The sequence below is a fragment of the Cucurbita maxima genome, unplaced genomic scaffold, assembly GCF_002738345.1.
Source record: "Cucurbita maxima cultivar Rimu unplaced genomic scaffold, Cmax_1.0 Cma_Scf00013, whole genome shotgun sequence".
Classification (NCBI taxonomy): Eukaryota; Viridiplantae; Streptophyta; class Magnoliopsida; order Cucurbitales; family Cucurbitaceae; genus Cucurbita; species Cucurbita maxima.
Window position 1 is genome coordinate 3,904,369 of NW_019272029.1, and position 23,987 is coordinate 3,928,355.

Genomic DNA, 23,987 nt, shown 5'->3' on the forward strand with positions numbered 1-23,987 from the left:
CAAAATGGATCAACTCTATCCTAATTCTAAGATTGTTATGAAAATAAAGACTGTTTAACGATTGTAACCAATGTACATGTTGTGACTTGAATTTTGATATTGGAGTTTTATGAGATTTTAGTTATTAATCTAACGTGTATTGTCATAAACTCTATTCAGGTTGTCTTGGTCACCAACCCAACATGTAACAAGTATTGTCATGAACTCTATTCAGATTGTCTTGATCACCAACCCAACCAATTCAAAAATTTTGAGTCGTGTCGAATAACCCAACATATCCAAGAATCTTAACTGGATATTAACGATTAACTTTTATACTAACTTTTTGTTACCAAATTTTAATAAAACTACCTAATTTAAACATTTTGACACATTAGAAAACAAAAATATTTAAAAGAATAACAAAATTTACTTACAAGATTAAGAACCATTTGGTATAACACTTAAACATGCATATAACTTCTTAAAAGTAAATAGGCTAAAATATTCTAATTCCTCAATGAAAGATTGCTTGAACACGCCCAAGCCCACTATAAACGACGCTAGATTCTTGAAAAAAAACTATCATCAAATATAAAATACATAGAAAATAATATGAAAAACTTGGGCAGCTAGAGCTACATAGTATCATAGGACCTCAACCTGAAAATCTGCTCAATCTCGTCTGTAAAAAATGAGCATAGCTTAAACATCATCAGCAAGTACTCCCTTGAGATCGGTTGTTCGAAACTTATTGTCTTATTTATACTTAAAAAAGAGAGTTCAAATCCTAAAATTCGACTTGTACTTAAAAAAGAGAGGTTCTATGAGATTCCAAATCAGTTGGGAAGGAGAACGAAACCTTCCTTATAAGAATGAGGAAAAATTCGACTCCCTAGCGGACGCGTTTTAAAAATCTTGAAGGGAAGCTCAAAAGGGAAAGCCCAAAGATACAATATCCGCTAGCGGGGTGGGCTTGGGTCAGCCGCCCACCGCCCATGTATGGGAACAATCAGAAGCAACAAAGTAAGAAAACAGTATGCAAATCTCAAGTCTAATTACACTGACAATGGCCACTTAAAAGGGCATAAAAACAAAGAATTACCAAACCATGAACTCAAATTTCCCAGAGCCACATAAACTTGGATGAAGTTACAGAAAAAGAAATGATACCTTAATGAACAATGACGGAAAATGACAGAGTAGTGGTGCAAAAAGCTTTTATTATGCATAATTATATCACGCTCAACAATTCTGTTCTTGACACGGGCTCCTTCAGATATACAGCACACAAAACTAAACTGTCAGAGCAAATGAAGAGCAGAGCCAAAGGGAAAAAAAAATGCTCCTAGCCTACCAAAATCACAATGACATTCTGCCAACAGTTAACTCATCGTTCAATATAGTATACTTGATTAATTCAAGACAACTAACAGGTGTAACTTAACTACCTAATGATGTAGGCGGTCGGTTCTGTGAATCGAATTAACATGTACATGATCGAATTGCAGACCTCGAGTCTGTTTTGCTATTATCTTCAAGAACTTGTATCTTACACAGTAGTAAACTGTTATACTCTACTCAAGGATAACATGACAGTGATCTCAAATGGAAATCTGTCGTTTCTATTACCTGGACGTTGAATCAGTTCCCTTGCTGCGAAAGGTTGAGAGAGAGAAGAACGATCGTGGAGCTGTAAGATATTTTCCAACATTAGAAATGCAGTTCATCTCCAAACTATCTTTTTCTTCATTGTTTAAGGAAGATATCAATATATATATATATATATATATATATAAGCTCATAAACAAAAGGAAAAAGATGTGAAGATCGAGGAATAAGTACAAAAGTCATTTCCAAGTTGCCCCTTTGGCTGAAAGTTTGAGACTAGCAAAAAGTCCTCTTGAACTTCGCTATATTTCCAAAGCCAATGTAATATTTGAGCAAGAAAGTATAGACTACGTTTAGGTCATTAGCAAAGCACATAACACCAACGAGCACTCACCTTTCAAGGAGCTTCCTGACAAGTGATCTTCCCTTAGCTTGAAGTCAGCTGGAGGTGCAGGAATCGAACTTCGTAATTCTTGAACTGTGGGGAGCAAAACAAAGATTAATAAGTGACTCCTAATTGTCATCAACCCTAGCTAAAAAGGAGGTCAATTCATAGGAGTTTGATTGAAAAAAGAAAAACATAGGTTACCCTGTTCACAGTACAACTCGCTTTCATTAAAGCCATCATCATGACCCTCTGAGAATCCCATTCGTGACTTCCTTAAGTCTTCCGATGACCTACTAGCAGGATCTCGCCCATCTTCTGTATCATCATCTCCCTCAGATGTTGTAGCAGAGATCCAGTCAACCATACTTTCCGTCCCGCGACTTTTCCTTCCAAACTTTAACAACCTTTTAAACCCTGTGGCCACATCCTTGCGTGACTGACTGGATGAGGTAGCAATAAGAGAAGGCTTCTGGGCACTTCCCCATTTCTTTCTCATTCTAGCCACATCAGTTTCTGCTTGTGTTATATTATGTGAATTCCATGATGCAGGACTCCCAATGGGTGAGTCCATATATGCATCAATATCAGAGGCCTCATGTGGGTAGGAGAATGGATGATTCATGCGTGCGTTCCATGACCGAGGGCTCTCACCAGGCGAATCCTGAGGTGCTTTATGAAACGAAGGCAATGTGGAGGGGAGCTCAGAATTTGTAGAATGATCCACCTGAGAATGAGAGTGAGATCTCATAGAATTCTCGATTTCAGACCCAGAATTACTTGATCTGCCCGATTCCTGGATTAATCTTAGTTTTCCATTATCCATATGAGCAAATTCAATTTCTATTTTCTCATGCTCTTCCTCCTCTTCCTCTTCTCGTTTGGGCATAATTTCTGAACCCTCAAATGCAACTTCATCAAATTCCTCATCATCTTTAGAAGTTTCGGATTCCATAGAAGCTTTCAACTTTGCTATACTTGTTCCAGCACCAGGGCCTATGCCATTGCCCTTCCTCAGAAAAGTCTTTGATTCTATGCCCTTCAAATGCTTATCATAAATACTCTCATCGTTCTGCTCTTCATCCAATATCAATGGTGCTAAAACAGCATTATCAATGATCAAAGGTGATATATCCTTGAAGTCAATAGCACTAGCAGAGTTCTTTCTTGAAGACTGTGCACGACGAGGCTTCTCCTCCTTAATGACTGGCTCTTCATTGCTAGTTTTACCGCGAGAATAGTTTCTCGTCAGAGGGCGTGCTGATGATTTGCCACCACCAGAAGGTTTTGTATTTTCTTTCCTCAGTTCAGAGAAATTAGGAACCGACTGTGCAAGAAGATTTTCTGTTTGTCCTCTTCGCTTTCCAGAACTGGAGTGGGAAACCTTGGCAAGAGACAAGTATGGAGCTGAAACCCCAGTGGAACGCGGGGTAGATGATAAATTTCTACCTGTGGAAGCCTTCTTGTTATGGTTGCTTCTGGAAGCACTATCCGATACATATGAATCACTATGCAATCTATCATTCCCATTAAATTTCTGCTCCAAAGCCTCAGGAAAGTCCCCATCATCCTCACTTTGAGTTGAATTGATCAGTGGCTGTTATGCAGAAATATTTAACATCATTACGCATGAAAATGAAAAATACGCAAGATTAGAAACAAGAAATAAAATGAGTGCAAAAGAGAGAACCCAGGACTTCAGCATCATTAAATTCCCAAATAAAAATAAAATAGAAATGATACCTGGTCTCTTGTTTGAGAGCGAGAGTTGAATGATCTCAGTTTATCTGTACGTCTCCGAGCACTAGCTACGGAATCTTGTCGGTCGACAGAACCAGAAAATTTTGCTTTCATCTCAGCTTTACTTTTCTCAAGGCTGTCTTGCATGGCCTTCATCTTGGCTTCCTTCTCTGCTCTTTTGGAACTCCATTCTTCTCTCAGCTTAGCATCTCTTTTCTGCATATACTTGTTATAAAATTTTCCTCTAGAATCATCACTGAAGTCATAGTTATTTACCAACTTTGCTGGCGTTGTATAAATATTTTCCATTTTATTTGAACTCCCCGTTGATTCTATTACCGCAGATCTTTCCACCACTTGAGCAGGAGAAGTGTCTAAAGCTGAAGATGTTCTATGCTGCGAACCAATTGCATGTTCTAGCTGCACGTCGGCAGTATTGTTTCGCCTCGCAGAGCTGGAGTGCTCCCCTGGAACACGGAGCTTGTGCTCTGCAAAAAGCTTTTCAAGTTCATTTGCCTTCATTTTTAGTTCATCATTGAGCTCCTGATTTCCCTTAGTCTGCCTCACTCTTGGAACTCGCTCTCCTGGTATGCTTGAGGTTGTAGGAGTGCTTTCTTGGCCATCTGGAACACTTTTCCCAATCATATCCATTTTACTTCTCTCATGAGGATAACTGCTTTCTTCTCTGCCAACTTGTGACTTCTCCACTTGTTTACGGCCAGCCGAATCAGGTTTCTGCAATTTCATTTTCTGAGCTCCAAAATCTTCTACTTTAAGATTATGCGTACATGATGATGCGGGGTTCTTGCCAGCCACTGCCTCAGGTTCGGCTTTAAAAGATCTCCGTTGCTGAGGTAATTGGCCGCCATCAACTTCGATGGACTGAGTTGATGAGGATTCCAGTTTTATTCCACCGTATTCAAATTGGTTAGAAAAAGAACGAGAACGACTCCGGTGACCCATAGGACGTAACGGATGTGCTGAAAAGTCTCTTGGTCCAGAATCATCCATCTTATTACCTAACCTACCATCAGTATCCCCTGCCGTCTTAGCAAAAGCATCAACCTGGGACGAAACTTGATTCTTGGCTCCATCGATTTCTGCTCGATCTGCAGAGCTTTTTCCCTTTGTCTCAGAGCCTGATACACCTTTAAAGGCCGTACTTTTGTCATCACTGCTCGATAAATTCTTAGCACCTACTTGAGAAACCCCTCGATCATTCAATCCAACTGGGTCTGCTCCACCAGAGAATGACCTGACTTGGGCCTGAGAAGCTGATTGGTCCTTCCAATCGACTGGTACCTTTGACACCCCAGCCTCTTTACCTGTATAACCATCAACTGGATTTTGTTCCTCTGCTTGTTGGTTGGCCTCCTTATCACCAACTCTAACAAGATTGACCCTTTTTTCAAGCTTAGTCTTACTCTCCAAATCGGGAAAGCTTTTCTCACTTTGAATTTCGGTTGCACCAGAAAATATATTAGACTTGGTATCAGAAATTGAAGATGAGGAAGGTGTACATAATGGACTCTCCACGTCCTTCTTTTCATTACTGAAATCAATACTCATATCACTCACACCACTCCATCTCCTCAAAACCGCCTTCTCCACCACCGATGGCGCTGATGAAACGTCTGAAGAGAGCCTTCTTAATTCCGGAGGTTTTCCAGAAACGGGTTTGCCTCCTCCACTGCCACTGGTATTTTCCTTCTGTTTGTTCTCAAAAAGGTTAATACGATCTTGGACGCTGAGACGCCTGGCAGGCCGACCCACAGGAGTTGATGACGATTCCGTCGGAGTCTCCTCTTCCTTCTTCTCTTTCTCCAAGTTTTCGGTGCCCGTCTCCACCTTCGTGTCGTCTTTCAAGTTTACGTTGCGTCGGCTCGAGAAGGTGGCAGAGGATTTGGCCGGTTGACACGTGGTGGATCTTGATTCGTCCAGTTGGGAATATTGTTCTTCAGTTTGTGAAGTTGTACCAAATTGTGGATCGTGCTTACTCTGTGTTTGGTTTTGCGCCTTGATATGAGTTCCAACAGGATCTTCACTGATGTCATCGATTGACATGTCTGACCCACATGAAGATCTGATGGCTCGGTCATCGACACCTGGAGCCCACGTGTTAATAAGTTCCGGTCTCCTCCGGCAAACAGAAATGAAACTAGAGCACGCTTCGCTGCGAAAAATTGAAACGCTACGTTAAATTACAGGAAGCATTATCAGAGCAAAGCCGAGGTCAAAAGTGGAGAACGCACGTCATGCAATGTAATTTGGAAGTGACCCAATAAATGTTCACTAATATACCTCCTGCAACTAGTAATGTTACTTCCATCTTCGTCACTTTTACTCGGTTTCTCTCTGTTGCTTTATCTATGTTTTCCCAATCAAGAGAAAATAAAAATCTGAATTCTAGTCATTACAGACATCTGAATAGAGTACGCGAACTTCGAGGATTGAGGCCATGGTAGTCGGTTGTCTCAGTTTGTTCAATGGTGGGAGAATAATTTTGCTTTCTACGACAGAGAACGAAAGCAAAGGCTGCTTCTTTCTTTGCTTTAAATAAATTTCTTCTTGCCCCATTTCGAACAACGTTCTCAAAGAAGAAGGGAAGGGAAAAAATTGGATGAAAATGCCAAATGTTGCCTTCCTCCATCAGCCACTAGACTCACTCATCTTCCACAGCAGCGAGAGGCACAACAACAATGGCGACAAAGGCAAGCACCATGGCGACAGTGCTCGCCTGGACATGCAATGTGAGTAATGCTAGACCAGCACGGTATCGCCTTAATGACCCTGAGCAATAAGTTAAATCTATCCCATTTATCATGCCAACCGTATTGGGAGGCGTATGGTTAAGATGACCCACCTTTTGATGTACGACACTTTCATTTCTTTTTTCTTTGTGCAAGAAACTAGTTGGACTATAATTTGAGTTGTTCCGGATCCATTTTGTACCTCGGTTTTGAAGTGGACTAAATTAGTTGGACCATAGATGATCTCAATTCTAAATTTGAAGTGGGGCTCCTCCATACTTCCCATCAACTTTTAAAATCCCAGGCTCTAATCCTACCAAGTTGGAGATAGTGATGAGGAAATTTTTATGCAAAGAGGAGGTGGGGGAGGTTAGTGACTTGCGTTATCTTTGGTGGGGGATACGGATGTTTGGAGATTGGGAATTCAACTTTGTAAAATGAAGAACCCTTAAGCAAAGTGGTTGTGGTGGTTTCCGGTAGAACTTTACGTTTTGTAGCATAAGATTGCAAGCAGATATAGTGTTCAGCCACTAATGGTTGAGCTACTGTAGTAGATGTTAATGATGGCCTTTCGTACAGTTTCGCTGGACTCTGCAAAGCGACTCATGGCCATGCCGCATTCTTCAATTCTGTTAACCATGCTATCGAGGATGAGATTTATATTCAATTCTGGGAGGACGGCCATATGATCAACAATGCCTTTCGTTCTAGTCTTTGCAATATATGTCTATCTAGCCACTATACAGGTTGCTATTAACCAATATATGTCTATCTAGCCACTCCTAAATCAAATCTACTCGTAGTTTTGTCCATTAGGAGTGATCCAACAGCGAGGGGTTAATGATTTGACTTCTCTTCCAGCCATTATACAGGTTGCTATTAACTCTCCCTCACCGCCCCCCCTCCCAATGTCTACATGATCAACATCTAGAATGTCAATTTTTCTCTTGGAAAAAGACTAACAATGTTGAATTCAACGGTCCTCTTTGGTGATAGTGCTATGCTGCTGGTTGGTGTGTCCATTTCAAACAAATACCAGAGGATTTAAATCGTATTCTTTGGAGATAGACGACAGAAAATCTATGGTACATTAATTTTCAATCTTTTGGCAGGTTGTGAGTTCCTGTTCCTAAAAAAAGTCAACTGGTTATGGTCATAGAGATTCTCTTGCGCCCCCTAGTTCAAGGAAGAGGGAAGTGTTGCAAGTAAACTTTTTTGTTTCTCTTCAGAGTCTATATCTTGAGAAAACTAGGAGAAATTTTCACGAAATTGAGTGGGATAGTTTAAGGTGCCCAACACTTCAATGGCTCTCTTTGCGTTTCTGCAAGGACTTTTTGTCACTATCCCTTCTTGTCTCTCAGGGTTTTCACAAAACTAAAATAAGAAACCAAGTACAACACAAATTCCGGAAATGAAAATAGAATTGCAGTCTCTCACTCACTATAATATGTTGACCAACTTCTTATCACCAAATTCTAGACAGAAACCAATGTAAAACACAAATTCATGAAATAGCAAGGAAACCAGTCTCTTGCTAAGATATATGGTGAGAAGGTCAATCCCCCTGCTTGACACTCAGACATGGAAAAGAAAATCCTTTCCATACCCTCCTCAGCAGTTGAAACACAAACCTAGATTTCTGCCAAATATGCAGTTCAAGTTCAACTCTATGACATCCATGTACAATAATCACCACGGGCAGAAAGATCAAGATATAGATATGAGGTTATTAGTAGCTATTAACACACATAAGTCAAATATAAGACTTTTGTAGAGTACTTACGTGAGGCGACGGGCACCAAACTGATCGGCGAATAGTTGAAGGCCAGACACTGTACTGGGATTAAAACCGGCAGCTAATGCACGAGCAGAAGCTGTGACCAAATCCTGCTTAACTGCAACAAGGCGTACATCGATAGCTTTCAAAAGCTCCTTCCTGAAAATTTTGACAAATTATTAAAATGAGACACCTACCCACACACAATACAATTCAGAAAACTTGAACTATCAGTCCAGTTATAATTAATGCGCTGTAAATAACAATAAAAAAAATTTCATAACGTAAACCTGATTGATATATTGGCCATCCCAACTTTAATATCAAATTATTACAGCCATTCTGTCATATTTTACCTATCCAAAACCTGCAATATCTACCAACCTACGAACCACAACATCATTAAATACTATGTTTCTGACATCCCAAACAAAACATACTGACGATTTCTTTAGTGAAACCACATAGATCTCACCCTCATTTGAAAGTTCGGCATAAAACTCAAGCATACTACAAAACGTATCTTGAGAAAGACGAGAAATTTTCGACTTCAAGCATATCTCTACTGACACTAATAACAGCTTTCACAATTAACTTGACAAATACATGAAAAACATTAATAGGAAAAGAGAAGGGATTACTTGGTTTCATCTGTTGAGCCTGTACCTGTTCCATCCCCACCTAGGTTAAATTATCAAAAACAAAAGTAATAATAATAAGTATATATCGTTAATAGAATATTAATTTAATCTTCAAAAAATGTAGAGGTACTAATAACTGTTTTTATATAAAGCAATTCACAAACAATTATTGAAATATTTCTCTAATAAACCTATTGCCCTCGTTCAAGAATAAATGGTAGCTGAGCAATGAGATGACAATAAAGGAGTTTTCCACAATCAGTGGCATGGAAATCTGATTATCTCTCTTTCACCCATGCACAAATTTCCTGACCAAATACATTGCTGCTTACATGTTTTAGCGGTCGGCTATGAATTTTAACATAAAATCTCTAAATGACACATCAAAATGAACTTCAGAAGTTTCCAAGAACTATCGAAGTAATGAACTTTAGAACATCCAAATGCATTATGAGTTTTGCAGATAAACAAAAATGTTAGTAAGGTTAAAAAATAAATTCTAGGCAAATAGAAGGAAATTAAACATACCCGATGTGCCAGAATGCCGATCACCTTCCCCCTAATACAAAAATATATATATATATATTCAGCAAAACAAGACAAATAACTGTGCTCCTCTTAAATGGTACTAACTATTTGCAGTGCTTACTTGAGAATATATTCTTCTAGCAGATTCCAATTGAGACATCTCCACATCAAATGTATTGACCAACTCCAATATCTCAGGCGTGCTAACAAAACGCACAAACCTGGAAATAAACCAAGCACATCAACAAGAAAACCCAAGAGAGCCTGGCCAGTTGCCATCAAAAAAATTGAATCGTCAAAACCAAGTAGGAAACACTTTAACCTTTCAAGGGTTCCTTTCGTGAACCAACCATCTCCACCCCTCTCAACTTCAAGCTTAATTGTCTGGACTGCATGAGCAAACTGCTCTTCTGCAGCCTTTAATTGAGTTACAAACGGCTTCACTGAACCCGATGCTAGTTTCTCTGTGTTGCCATGGCTAGAAACAAATAGTTCGCAACTGTCCAAAGGGGGATAGAACAAGTAAAATTAGTAAATAAAAGATTACAGTACAAAATCTAAACAGCCAAGGTGTGCTATCCGCACCGTGAACGCCTAGGTGACAGTTGAAATACAGCAAAATCCAGAGGCGTCTCCGGTTTCATTTCCTTTTCACTTCACAGAACTTCAAGTATTTATCTTTTCCCAAAGCACTTCATCCAACCAGCCTTTCTTCGTGGAATAAAAGTACTCTAGCTCCTGATAATGCTTGGTACGACCGTAGAACTTTGAAGAAATATAGCAAGAAGCACCGCTGCTATAATGCAGATTGGGAACGAACGAAAAACCCCTTTAAAGAGCATTTACATAATGAATTTTTCATTCCAGCAATATTAAGCTTCAATGAAAATTTACAAAAACACAATTCAGATTGTAGAAGAGGTTGCAACAGTGATATGGTAATAGAAGACAATAAAATCCAGACATTTCATAAAAGTAAGATTATCCAAGAAAATTTCATTTCATAGAAGAAGCCCAGCACAAAAAAACATCAAACTTCGCTCCTAAATGGCCACCCAACATACATCCCAGATCTCACTCCCAAAGCCCTTTAGAAAACCCAATGTTAATAAATTCACCCGCCCCCCAAAAATAGAAACCCAAGCTTCATAAAATGAAGTTATATACGCTTAGATCTGATTCAACAATTAAAAATAAAATCAGATGGCCAAACCGAAGCAGACTCGTATGGAATTCAATCCCACAAACGCAAATTCAAATGCCATACCCACCCGCCCCAAAAAAAAAATATATCCACAGATAACAAACAATCTGGATATTGCACAAAAGCAGCCAAAAAAATAAAAAAACCAAATGCACAAAAGCGAAAGAAGCTCGTCTACATACCGAAACAAAAAATAAAAACAAATAGCGGAAGCCAAAATGCACAACCGATCGTCTATTTCAGAAGCATACCCGTGAAGTCCGCATCCAAGATCTCAGCTAACGCAATCGGATCCTCCGATTCAAGCCAAAGCAGAGAAGATTAGCAGCATTCAACTAGCTGGTATTTCTCCATATCCTTTGCTTTTCTCTGGGGACTACGGTATCCTGTGAGAAAAAAACTTCTAAACAACAAATTTGGAGAATTATATTTAGGTTGCAAGAAAACCCTAACACAATGAGAAGATGATTTCTGCTTTACTCGTCGCTGTGAAAGAATGTATGTCGTTCTCTCTCATAATTCTCTCTCTACAAGAGATACAGTAGAGAGAGAGAGAGAGAGGCAGAGATGTGAACTGGAGAGAGGACTGTGCTTCGCCCAATGCTTTTTGTTTGCAATTTCGAAATCAAAAAAACTTTAAAACTCATTTCCGGAACTTTATTTACAGAAACGGGCTGACTCCTCCTCACTGCCCCCCTCACCTCCCAAATTACCATTCTATCCTCCTAATTTTTTTTATCTTAAATATTATTTTCTTTATTTTAAACAAAAATTATAAAAATAAAAATAAAAATACTCCTTTTTCGAGGTCGTACTATTATTATTTTTTTATTTAACATAAAATTTTCAAAATTAGCTCTTAAAAAAAAACCATGGGTATTCTTGTAATTTTGAATAATGTAAATATATTTCAAGATATTTTTTTCATAATTAAACATTTTAATAATTATAAAATAGATCTTTATCATTTTAATAATTTTAATTATACTATTTCCCTCACCTCCCAAATTACCATTCTATCCTCCTTCATTAATGTAATTTTTTTATCTTAAATATTATTTCCTTTTTTTAACAAAAATTATAAAAAATAAAAATAAAAATACTCCTTCCTCGAGATCGTACTATTATTATCTTTTTATTGAACATAAAATTTCAAAATTAGCTCTTAAAAAAAACCATGGGTATTCTTGTAATTTTGAATAATGTGAATATATTTGAAGAATATTTTTTTCATAATTAAACATTTTAATAATTATAAAATAGATCTTTATCATTTTAATAATTAAACTTTAGGTTTTAATAATACTGTTTATGTGGTTAATGATAAGTAAAATATTTGGTTAGTATTAAAAATAATTGGGATTTTAATTCGTTTAATTCTTATTATTTATTATATTCAATAGGTATGGTATGATGTCATAGTCCTATTATATTAGCCATTTAACATCCACTAACAAAAATAATTTTTAAATATTGATGGCTAAATTTTAAATTTTAAAACATCGCCACTTTATTTAAAAATAAATAAATATTCAAACGTGAAGGATAATTAATCTTTCCAAAAAAAAATTAAATTAAAAAAATAATGATGGCCAATTTTTATTTATTTATTTCCTATTTACTCTCTCTCTCTCTCTTTAATTTTCTTAATATTTATTTTGTCTTTTTTCATTAATATTTATACTCATCACCAATTTTTGTTCATTTATTCATTTTAAGAGAAAAAAATATTATCTCATTAATTAAAACATATTCTCTCTTATCCTTCTAGATATTTAATGGTTTTATTTATTTATTTATTTATTTATTTATTTATTTATTTATTTTTGGATAAAAGACAATGAATAGATGCTTTTGTTGTACTCCAATTTTAGACAAATTCTATTTTTGCAAAAAAAAAATAATAATAAATATAAATATAAATATAAATTAAAAATATTGAGTCGTATTTTATTGAAATAATTTATTAAATAAGTGTTTTTAAATACGATATAATTTCTCTTTTTCATTTAAAATTGTGATATTGAAATAGAATGTAAATTTTACAAAAATTGTAATAATTATTCTCATCCATATTCTAATAATTAAAATATTTTAGTTTGTATTTTAAAATTAAAATTGTAACGACCCAAAGTTTCTCCTCAAGGCTTTAAAACGTGTATACTAGGGAAAGATTTTCATAAACAGTGTTTTGTTCTCCTCCATCACAATCCATCTCCCTTCAGGACCCAGCGTCCTCGCTAGCACTCGTTCCTTTCTCCGATTGATGTGGGACTCCCGCCAAATCCACCCCCCTTTGGGTTCCAGCGTCCTTACTGACACACCGCCTCGTGTCTACCTCCTTCAAGGAACAACCTCCTCACTAACAAATATTGTCCTCTTATATCATTTGTAACAATTCAAACCCACCGCTAGTAAATATTTTTTCTATTTGGGCTTCCCCTCAAGATTTTAAAACGCATCTACTAGGGGAAGGTAGAACATCACAAAAATATAATATTTAGAGATAGGACTAAAATAAAAATAAGATTTCAATTTAAATTTGAAGCTCATAAATACTTACAAATATTCAATGAGGGGAAATATTAAATTATATAATATTGTTGAGATATCAAAGTGAATGTACAATATTAGCCCTCCATAAAAGACTGATTTTGTCCTGTCCTTTACTTCATCCGTTAGGTGCCACTCGTTAGAAAAGACTAAAGAGGCATTCAATTTTCATTATTTTGACCAAATTACCGTTTTAACCTTACTCTTTATTATTTTAATTCAAAATTAGGGGTAGAAAATAAAAAATATTGTTAATTTTGAATATTGTGACACCATTTTATAGATTTTAAAAAATAATTGTTCCAAAAAGTTTAATTGTCCAAAATAAATTTATAAAACTATTTATAATCATTTCATTTTAATTTTTAATGTTTTAAAATTCTACTCTAATTAAAATAAAATAATAATAAACCTTTTTAAAAACTTTTATTATTTTTGGCTATATAATTTTCAACCAATCAAAAAATTACAAATTGAGTTTAAAATCTAAAATAAAAACAATAATTATAAGATGGAAATAAATAATGAAAGACATTATTTTATGTTTTATTTTTCTAAGTTTGTGGTTGTCACAGCTAATTGAATTTTAAATAATTGAAGCCCTCATTTTCATAATTTATACACTCCCTTGACTTAATTTTCTCATTAATCCATAAAATTTTAAATACATTTATATTTAATAAATTCACGACAACATATAAATATATATGACATTAAAAAAATATTAAATTTTATAACTTCACTTTTTCACCTTAATTCTAACATTCATTCATCTGAATATTTAGAATCTGGATTTGGTACTTGATGACTCTAATATTCTCCTATGACATCGCCATTATTTTATTCTTACATATTAACACGGGAGATTTCAACTTGTTTAAGGTCACCCAATATAGACTTAACTTCGAAATTAAAATTTAAATTTAAAACTAATTAGTGTATTTGGTTAAAGTACGGATTTAGTTTGTATATCTTTCACAATCAAATCGCTCTAACACGTTCTTCCATATTCAAAATATAATTTGATTATACGAAAATGTAATATTCATGGTTAAATACTAATATATTAGAAAATTTGTTAGTTAGCTTTCTTTTGGTGAACCTGTCACGAGGGGCACGGGGCTGCAGTTGCATCTTAGAATTGGTTGAGTCTTAACATGCATGAACTCTATGAAATTGATACTGAGGTCGCGCATCGAGGGCTTAGAGATATGATGATAAGAGGGACAACATAAACGACTAACTAGGAGAGCTAGAGAACTCAAGAATATTCATAGGACTCAGAAACAGATAGAGGATCGAGAACTAAGAAAATAAAATTAGTAAATCTAGGGTATAGCGGGAAAATGCCCATACTAAAGAACGAACTCCCAAATGAGAATAGGACATCAAACGAATTAATTAAGATCGGTAAAATTGATAACAAACTATGAACTACTAACAAACTGCTCACGAACCATATTTTATATACTATCTATGGTTAAAGACGTTTGTGGGACGCCGAGACACGTGTGGAGCATCTCCTTTCTTTTCTCCTTTGTCAGCTTTTGCATTGTTTTTCTACCGTCTCCTTTTTTTACTTCGCGAAATTTCATCCTCTCAACCACTCATACGTCGTCACGTTGCACTAATACGTGTGATGACGTATCATTTTCAACACGTGGGCCCCACCCCGTGGTCCATTTTAATTTAATAACAAAATAAAACCTATTTTAATAAGCTTCTTCCGTTTAGTACAATAATTACGAAAAAAGAAATAAACTTGTGAAATTAAAAATTGAGTGTATGTCAATTGCAATAAGGTAAACTCTTTAAATCTCTTTTCATTTGATGAAATTAATTTACTAACCAAATAAAATCTATTTTAATAAAGTTTAAACTAAATCTAGAATAAGTTGCAAAATCAAAAGTTATCATGTCAAGAGTGGCGCGATCTGGACCGTTGGATTGGGAAGCTGGTTGGACTGGGACCCACGTGAAGGCGACATTTGGTAATCAATGATGGGGAAGCTGAGATTAGGAATTTGAGGTAGATCTAGCGGTCTAGATGGGGGAAGGAGAACCATCGTAATTTCCACGTCCAATTTGAAGACCAAAACGACATCGAATAATATATATCGTGGGTGAAGGAGAACCTTCGTTACAATATTTACGAGCTTAATTACAATGGGAGAAAGTTGATGAAATTAGAAGTATCCCGTATTCATTATAATTTAAACTTCCGACCTCAATAGAATGGAATGAGTACATGTTAAATAAATAAATAGATATATTTACATAATTTTGTCTTTTACCAATTGATTTGTGACCTCTCCCATTAATGAATAAATATTAGTTAAAATATTATATTAGCTTGACCGTTTTAGACCCCACAAGAATATCTATAGGTTGCTATAAAACTAGGTTTATAATTGTAACAAATCAGAATAGTTTAATTTTTATCCTTTACCTGAAACCATATATATACATATATATTGAACAATTCTAAAATTAAAACTATAGTTTAGATTTAATTTCACCAATTTTTCAAAGCTAAATCTACGCTTCATACCATAATAATAATAACAAACAATAAAAGTTGATGGAAAAAAAGTTAATTAATAAAAAAACAAACTAAAATTCAAACACAATCATATAAACATTGAATATTGAATATTTGCCTTAAAATACTAAAACTTTTGTTTTAAGCAAAATTCAAATGTGAACCAACCAATTTCCGTCTCTTTAATTCAAATCCACAGTCCCGCCTTAATTAATTAAAAAAAAAAAGGAAAAAAAAAGAGACATTCAATCATTATAATGCACGGCTCATGTTAGGGAGAGAATGCTGCTTTAAAAAAAGCATATTTCAATTTCTTTCTTTTATTTTATTTCTTGTACAAATTCAAAATCTTTGACACTCAAGATTTAGACCAAAATTAACCCAGCTATAAACTTTAAACACATCTATAAAACATTGACAAAATTTAATAACTAGTTTTGAGAACGGGTTCCAAACAGCACACTCCCACCTCCCAACCCGAACTTAGTCGAAAAGATATCATTACTACTCATACCCCACTTTTTTGTACTAAAAAAATAACGAATTTTGCTTAGTTGTTTCTAACTTTTTTTCTGTGGGTACAAATCCTACGGTTGGAATGCTGTGGAAGGAAGAAAACCCATCCAAGATTGACCTTTGGTCTTTCTTTTGGAAGGATACAAAATAGACAAGCATTGACTATTAGATCAATCAAAATTGACTTTGGTCACTTCAGTAAAACATGAAAAGAATTGCACTTTCTCACACATCCATCCTATTTGGATTTTGATCCTATCTAAAGTTCATATACATATAATATTTGATAAAAAAGATCATAGGATCAGATTCAACAACCAGACAATCAATCAATCTTATCATTGCATGCTTTTCTTCAACAAAACAAATGCCAAATAAATAATATAGTTTATTTATTTGAAATCCCATCCAATGATTAACTAATTTCAGGTTAAACACAACTAATGAGAGAATCAGAGGGGCTGCGTTTGTCATATAAAGTCAGGGCATGATTTATCCTGGACCCTTCTGTTTTCTTTCTTTAATTATATTTTGTTTGAATCAATTGATGACGAGTGCATCTCTGCAAATTCAGAATCTGGGTCCGACCTAAAATTTGGCATTTAATTCCCAAAGAGGAGGACCAGAAGGAAGGAACAGTCACTGATTCCAAATAGGATTTACTTCATCAATGAGGAAACTAAGAGTAGATGATGATGATGAATTCTAATGGGAAACAGAGTGACTACTAATCTCTAGGCTTTGAACAGCTTGATGGAGTTATATTATGAGAGAAAATGATAAATTAGGAAACAGATTAAGTGTAATAAACAGGCACAAACTAGAATTTCCAAAGATGAGAAAAATAGTACCTTGTTCTGCATCTCATCTAGTTGCTGCTATCGCTGTTACTGTGGTTGTTGTTGTTGTTGTTGTTGCTGCTGCTACCATGATGATTACCAGCAGCCACAACTCTTCTCCCATGCTTGAGCTGCGAGATTTCCAGCTGCGTCTTCATGAAGAATTGCATTCTTTGCAGTTCCAGATCCTTGGCAAATTTCATCCTCTGCTTCTCCATTACTACCACTTGCTGCAGCTTCGAACTCTCTGCTTGTTCATACGCCTCACCAAATTTCAGAATTGCTTGCGTTAATTCACTCACTGCATTTACCCATCCCTTTTCTCTCGATCCGTTCTTTCCCTTTTCAGTTTTCCCCACCTGAGCCAGTTTCGGATTCACCACCTCCTTCTGAACCCTAACATTTTTGCTCCGAACTTTCTTTTGCCGGTAACTATCACTGGAAGTTGGGGATGTTTCTCTGTCGGAGCCTGAGGAATCGGAATCTGTAGTACGAGGCCGCTTGTGGTACTGGATCTTCTGAGCTTTTGGCCCCTTCTGTTGCTGTTGTTGACTATGATTATGGTTCTGCTGAGCCTGGTACGGATTCACCGGTCGATTCACTACAGGAATTCCTAGAGGAACTTTCTGGTTCGGCTGCAGAGGCGGATTTACACCGGCGATAGAAACAGAATTCTTCGAAGCCGCCGGACCGATCAATAGATCCAATCTATCATAAAATGGCCACTTACTGGGGCCTCCTCCAGCAGTAAGCTTAGCCTTCTCAGTCTTATACTTCTTTTTGACCGTATCTATCCGATTCTTGCACTGAATGTCAGTCCTCGGTATCTTGGTATAATCCTCTCTACTACTCACAATGTCAGCCACCTCTTTCCAATGCTTCTGCTTCAAATTCCCTCTACTCAGTTCCAAATACCTCTCTCCCCAAGCATCAATCAGCACCGACGTCGCGCCTTCGCTCCAGCAATCCTCTCTTCCGCCTCCGCCGCCCTTAGACTGCTGAATCGGCAGCGCCAAGGTTATCGTATTTAGAGCAGATGGCGGAGGAGGAGGCGCCGCCGCCGCAACCGTCACGGTAATCCGGCCGTTAGAGATCGGAGAAGCCGGAGATCCACTCCCTGGCGACGGAAAGGACTGAATCTCATCGTCTTCCTTCATGGAATCCGGCCCAATCTTGAACAAAAGATCGTCGATCCCAAAATGTTGCACAACGATCTGACTAGTAGATGGATATAACAAGATATTAGTTCACCGGCGCATGCGAATCGGTCCGGTACCGTCATGAGCAGGAAATGTGCCGCGATCTGAAATGCGAAGGTCCCTATTCGATAGAGGGAGAGAGAAACAAAGGGTGTTAGGGTTTGGGAATAGGGATTGAGGTTGACCGGAGAAAATGGAATAAATTCTTCAAGAAAAAATGGGGCGTTTAATTTGGTTGACGGAAAGAACAGAGGAGAGGGAACTGACGGCGTCGGTGAGGGAGTAAATGGGGTGGAGGAGAGACGTGGCGGTAAAGTACCGAGGGATAGATACATGGCGGGAGGTGATTGGTGTGTTTTTGTACTCGGAGTGACCGTGATGACGCTGCCGGTAAAGCCTTGCATCGCTGTTTTTATGTGGTACGGTTTTTAATGTCTTGTCTGATTACAATTTTACCCTCCCCATCTGCTCACCAACACCAGATAGAATTTCTTTTTTTATTTTTTATTTTTTTTTATTTTTATAGTTTAATAGACATAAAGTTTAGAGTTATAATTAAACAGATATTAGACACAAAATTAAAAAATATCATAAATCAATTATATATAAAATTAAAAAGATATTGACTAAATTTGTATATATATATATATATATATAATTATTAGGATATTTTAACTGCGACATAAAGTTCATAACTAACATAAAAGGAACACTCACAGGTTAAGATCCTGATGGCTATGGAAGAGAAGATTGGAGTGTCCGTCGGAGAAGGTGGAGCTGAGGGCACCGCTGATCTGATCGAGAAACTCAAGGCAACCTCTGCAAGTTAAACCAAGCAGAAACATCCATTTATGCCTTCAAATCCCAATAATTTTGCATTTCAGTTTGTTATGTCTTTGTTCATCATTAATTCAAGTAGTTGTTTGTGGTTCAAAACTAATTCAAAGCCTGAAGACCAAAGAGAGAAGAATTGCAATCTGAATGAAATAAAATATTATGCATAATTCATAAGTTATTTGCCTGCTTCTCGTTCAATGGTCGAAGCCATAAGACTGTGCTAATTGAGATCCTGCAACATATGGAAACTGGAAACACTAAACGTTGCTCTTCTACAGACTCCATAATGATTCGCAAAAGATAGAGCAGTTTCGATGCACTTTGATATCTCTATCAACAGAGGAAATCTACAGGATCTCAAAGAAACAGAACTTTTCTTCTAAGATTGAAACAGATTTTATTATTCATGTTCCTTGCAGAAACTAGAAGGAAGGAATTCATTAACTCAAAGATGAATAAGCCTCCTAAAGACTAATTACTTTACTTCTAAAAATCAGTTTGCAAGCATTTTTCCTTTCAATCGATTGAAACCTTATCATTTTAAATCGTATTTCGATCAAGATAAATAAATGATGCATGTGAACGGACGATTAGTGAATAAAGAAATTAAATGTTTAATTCATTACTTCTAACCGTCTTGTTCCAGTTTAGACGATCATTTCAGGCGTCACCGCTGCAGGAAATAAGAGACAAAATTACACATACAACAAACTGGTCAAATGTCCGAATAAATTTCATTCCACCAGGTAGCGTTATTGCTTCAGTTTTCCGGAAAACACAGTCGTCTTAGCAGGAGGTTTAAAAATTTCAGAATACGCATAGATTTAACTGCAAGTATACAAAAAATAAACGATCAATCAAATGATTCAAAAACAGAAAAGCTCACGAGTGAAATGAGATTATTCCCTCGAGAGAATCAATCATCCTTCCATTACGATCATCCGAGAAGCTCCTGAAATCGGAGTTACTCCTGAGAATGAAGATGCTCCGAGTTACAGGAATGTCACCGGAAATCTTAACCATAGGCGATTCCGATACCGAAAAGGAATCATGCTTGCGAAGCATTCCGAAGCCGGTGTCTGACATAGGGCCTGCAAGCGTCCCGTCCCATAGTTTGTGAAGAAAAGCAGTCATGATTTCCTCTGCAACAAGAAATCAGAACGCGCAACCAAACAATTATATAAAATTCACTTACTACAAGAGAATAAAAGCCAAGAACACGAAATTAAAATTATAGCTAAGAATAAGCCAATTATTTTAAAAAATAATATATATGTATATATATATATATTGGTGAAGTTTGGAGTTTGGTGAACTAGAATTTGGGCTTCCAAAAGTTTATGAGGCCCATGAACATTTGAACGGGCTCGAGTTTGCAAGAAAGGCCCAAACGAGGCCCACGAACATAGTTTTAATGTTAGGGTTTAGAGCTTAGGGTTTAAAATATTATCAAACCTTAAATTTTCAATTTCACGGAATTAAATATTTGACATTTTGTTAGGGATACACGGTTGCTTATAAATATTTGACATTTAATTTATTTAAATTGTAATTATTCAACTGAAGATTTAAGTCGAGTTGAGAGAATTCTTTTCGTATTACTTGGGTCATCGACGCAGCTAACTCAAAATTTCAAGTAATTTGAACTGGGTTCGGGTAGATTTAGAATTATTATGAAATGAAACTACGTCACGTCCACCTACAACAAAAAAAAAAAAAAAAAAAAAAAAAAAAAAATTGTTCAAGTTGCAATTTGATTATTAAGAACTTTCCTCAACTTGTCCACTTTTGGAAAGGATCTTGTTTGTCCCCCAACTTGTCATTATCCCAATTCTTCAAACACCCCTAAATTCATAAATATAACCCATTTGTTCTTTTAATTATTCCTTTAAATTCCTAACTTGTCATTATACGATCAGACATTTTATAGATATTGTCCACTTTGAGCGTAACCTCTCATGGCTTTGCTTTGGGCTTCCCCAAAAGGCCTCATTCCAATGGAGAGTATTCTTAGATTATAAACTCATGATCATTCCCTAAATTAACCGATGTGGAACTTTCATCATCCAACACAGTCTATTTATTTGAGTTGGATTTGGTTCGTTCGAGTTGTTTGGATTATTTATTAATTTTTTTTAATAAAATCAGATGGATAAATAAATAAATAAAATTATAATAAAAAATTATAAAAATAAATAAATAAATAATCCATAACCTAATTATCGAGTTTGAAATATTTATTAGATAATTGGAAGTTTATTTCGAATTTAATTTTTAGAAAAGTTTTTATTTTAAAAGGTGGTGGATAAAATTGTAATTTTACTATTTAAAATTTAATAAATGCTGTTTAAGTTGGTTTGCAAGTTGCAGAGAGCGGTGGGCCCCACTATGTTTCAAACACAAACAGTAATGTGGGCCACCACAGCTTTGGCTGGCCAATCCATCGTCAAGCAGAGGCTTTTCATTTTTTCTCTTTTGAAATTTAATAATGTGGGGCCCATACCCACGTGATTCTAGACCTGAAATGCCAATTTTACCCCTACAACATCTCAAAACAACAAAACTGCCACCTATAAACGTGCGCATCTTGGAAACGTAATAATATATATATTTTTGTTTTTGTGAAATTCTAATGATTTATGACGTTAATAAATTTTTGGAGATAAAAATAAAAGTTCTAAAATGAAATTAAATATAAGTTTACAATTACATAAAATGAAAATATAAATATTTAAAAAAAAAAACAGAACAGTAAATATGACGATTACGTCATCGTCATATCATTGTCCCGCCCATGTTGTTGCCTTTTGGCTTCGGCAACGACACTAGATTTAACCATCAGCGCAGCTTCGCTGATTCAAAACGACAACTTTCTTTGTCGTCTGCCTTTGCCGTGTTTTTTCTTCTTCTACCGTTTCCTCCGCCAATTCCTGCCCTTGTTGCCGCCGCCGCAGCCGCCGCCGCCTCCTCCACTCTGAATTTTAATAATTTAGAGGAAATTAAGAAAGGTTTTAAGAGTACAATTATAATCTAGAGTACTGCTAACCCCCATGGAGAAGCTTTGGAATGAGTTCACGTTGTTCATATCCATATCCGACGAGTTTAGCTTGTTGCCCGAACTGGAACATTCGGAGTGCAACGAGGACGATGAGGACGAGAAATATCTTGTCGGTGAATTCGGTCCCAAACCGTCCTCCTCCTCGTCATCATCGTCGAACATTTCTTGGAATAGTTCCTGCAGTTTCTCGAAGCTTTCTTCTCCGTTTTCCTGTCGTTTTAATTTTGCCCAATGAAATCATTATAATTCTAATTTCTACCAAATTCACCCTCTTACGAGAAAGTTCCTAATTTCTAACATAGTATTAAAATTATGCCTTTAACTTAGGCATGTTAATATAATTAAGTGTCAAACAAATAGTGTACTTTGTTTGAGAGGAGAAGCTTTATCTCCTTATTGAAATCATACTCTTTTATGATTATCATTTTAACCGAGAATTCCATCTCATTTACAATGAATCTTAAAATTGACGTCGCTATGATCAAAATTTGCTACAAAAAAAGAGGAAGGGGCTTACGCTAGGCTTAGTTTGGTCCATCATGGCAACCATTTCGGTCAAGAAGTCACCTATATCCTGCAAATGAAAGTGAACCAAACAGAGTCTTAACAATTGAGGGATCATGGCCCCACCAATTTCCCTGAACCAAACCCAAATTTAATCTTAATCAAATGAATAACCGAAGGAGCACTGTAGTGTTAAGCTGTGGAGGAGCTTACGTTATCATCGTCATCACTGTCATAAACTCCAACGTCGTACAACAGCCGCTTGTTCGCGTCCGATAAAACTGTACAGAATCAATGCCTCGTAATAACAAAAATAAAACGACAATTATTATTAAATAAATAAAAGAAAAATTAGTGAAATTACCAGAATAGGCTTGCTGAATCGCTTGGAATTTCTTCTTAGCTTCTTCCACGAACTTCGAGTCTCTCAACGCCGAACACCGATCCGGATGCCATATCTAACACCGAACCAAACGAAAAACCTCAAAAAAAAAAAAAAAAAAAAAAAAGATAGATCAAAAACTGAGAAGCCTAATTAATTACCATAGCCAGTTTCTTATACGCATTCCGAAGCTCCGCTTCGGTGCATTCCTTCTTCAGCCCCAAAACGGCATACAGATCGTCGTTTTTGTGATTCTCACCAGCCATTTCTCTTCCTTCAAAACAGACCTCAGGTTGGTTCGGTTTACAGAAATCCAAACCTGCTAAACGATGAATCGGAACGATCATTCATGGTGATGGTGGAGAACGACATGTCGAAATCGGAGCTCTTAGGAGAAGAATCGAAGGCGATGAAAGGCCATTGGCTTAGAGGCTCAAGAACTCTCCAGAACCATGGCCCTTTTATAGTTTATTTATTTATTATTATTTAAAATGTTTTTTTGGGAATTAAATAATTAGAATGTGTGAAATATTGGGGTTTAGAGGAAGAGGGGGATAAGGTGGAGATGTGCGGCTGAGATTGAATCTGAGAGTTGGATATTTTATTTTTATGAATTAAAAATGTCTCCAGAAACTTCTGTTTTTACTGCGAAAAGGTCGCGTATTATTTATTTATTTATTTAATTATTTAATTTAAGGCATTAATCCCCCGTTGTGAATGTGATGGATAATAATATAAGGAAGCCGCTTCATGGGTCCCACTTGCAATTTGCCTCCGGATTTTAGCTTTTGGTTAATCAACTTGCCACTTTACCATACAATAAAATAATTAAATAAATAAATGGAACCTATCCATTTAAAATAAAATATAATAATTACATTTAATTTTCTTAGTTATAGCGCTTCAATAATTTTTAAGTTAAATAATTAAATTATTATAAAT

At 36.1% G+C, this 23,987-nt stretch overlaps 3 protein-coding genes across 6 annotated transcripts; all 3 read right to left on the reverse strand.

Moving 5' to 3' along the window:
* Nucleotides 1-1,177: 1,177 nt before the first annotated feature.
* On the reverse strand, nucleotides 1,178-11,235 carry LOC111488519 (COP1-interacting protein 7). Of its 4 annotated transcripts, XM_023136285.1 has the most exons (12): nucleotides 11,096-11,235; nucleotides 10,867-11,001; nucleotides 9,997-10,207; nucleotides 9,734-9,910; nucleotides 9,533-9,632; nucleotides 9,412-9,442; nucleotides 8,884-8,923; nucleotides 8,249-8,401; nucleotides 3,719-5,888; nucleotides 2,180-3,572; nucleotides 1,985-2,068; nucleotides 1,178-1,672 (listed from the first exon to the last, which is right to left on the reverse strand). In XM_023136285.1, exons 3-12 carry the CDS (start codon nucleotides 10,053-10,055, stop codon nucleotides 1,608-1,610), a joined length of 4,272 nt encoding a protein of 1,423 aa, XP_022992053.1. In that variant the 5' UTR covers nucleotides 10,056-10,207; nucleotides 10,867-11,001; nucleotides 11,096-11,235; the 3' UTR covers nucleotides 1,178-1,607. The 4 variants fall into 4 exon arrangements, with proteins under 4 accessions (XP_022992053.1, XP_022992054.1, XP_022992052.1 ...); XM_023136286.1 differs by having other exon boundaries at nucleotides 9,997-10,204; nucleotides 10,867-11,235; XM_023136284.1 differs by having other exon boundaries at nucleotides 10,867-11,235.
* A 5,311-nt stretch (nucleotides 11,236-16,546) lies between these two features.
* LOC111488658 (trihelix transcription factor ASIL2-like) lies at nucleotides 16,547-18,641 on the reverse strand. Its single transcript, XM_023136538.1, has one exon. The coding sequence runs from the start codon at nucleotides 18,220-18,222 to the stop codon at nucleotides 17,095-17,097; it is 1,128 nt and encodes a 375-aa protein (XP_022992306.1). The 5' UTR covers nucleotides 18,223-18,641; the 3' UTR covers nucleotides 16,547-17,094.
* A 3,362-nt stretch (nucleotides 18,642-22,003) lies between these two features.
* Nucleotides 22,004-23,496, reverse strand: LOC111488708 (dnaJ homolog subfamily B member 6-like). Its single transcript, XM_023136617.1, has 6 exons — nucleotides 23,207-23,496; nucleotides 23,028-23,121; nucleotides 22,877-22,944; nucleotides 22,677-22,733; nucleotides 22,148-22,369; nucleotides 22,004-22,075 (listed from the first exon to the last, which is right to left on the reverse strand). Exons 1-6 carry the CDS (start codon nucleotides 23,390-23,392, stop codon nucleotides 22,010-22,012), a joined length of 693 nt encoding a protein of 230 aa, XP_022992385.1. The 5' UTR covers nucleotides 23,393-23,496; the 3' UTR covers nucleotides 22,004-22,009.
* Between the last annotated feature and the right edge of the window lie 491 nt (nucleotides 23,497-23,987).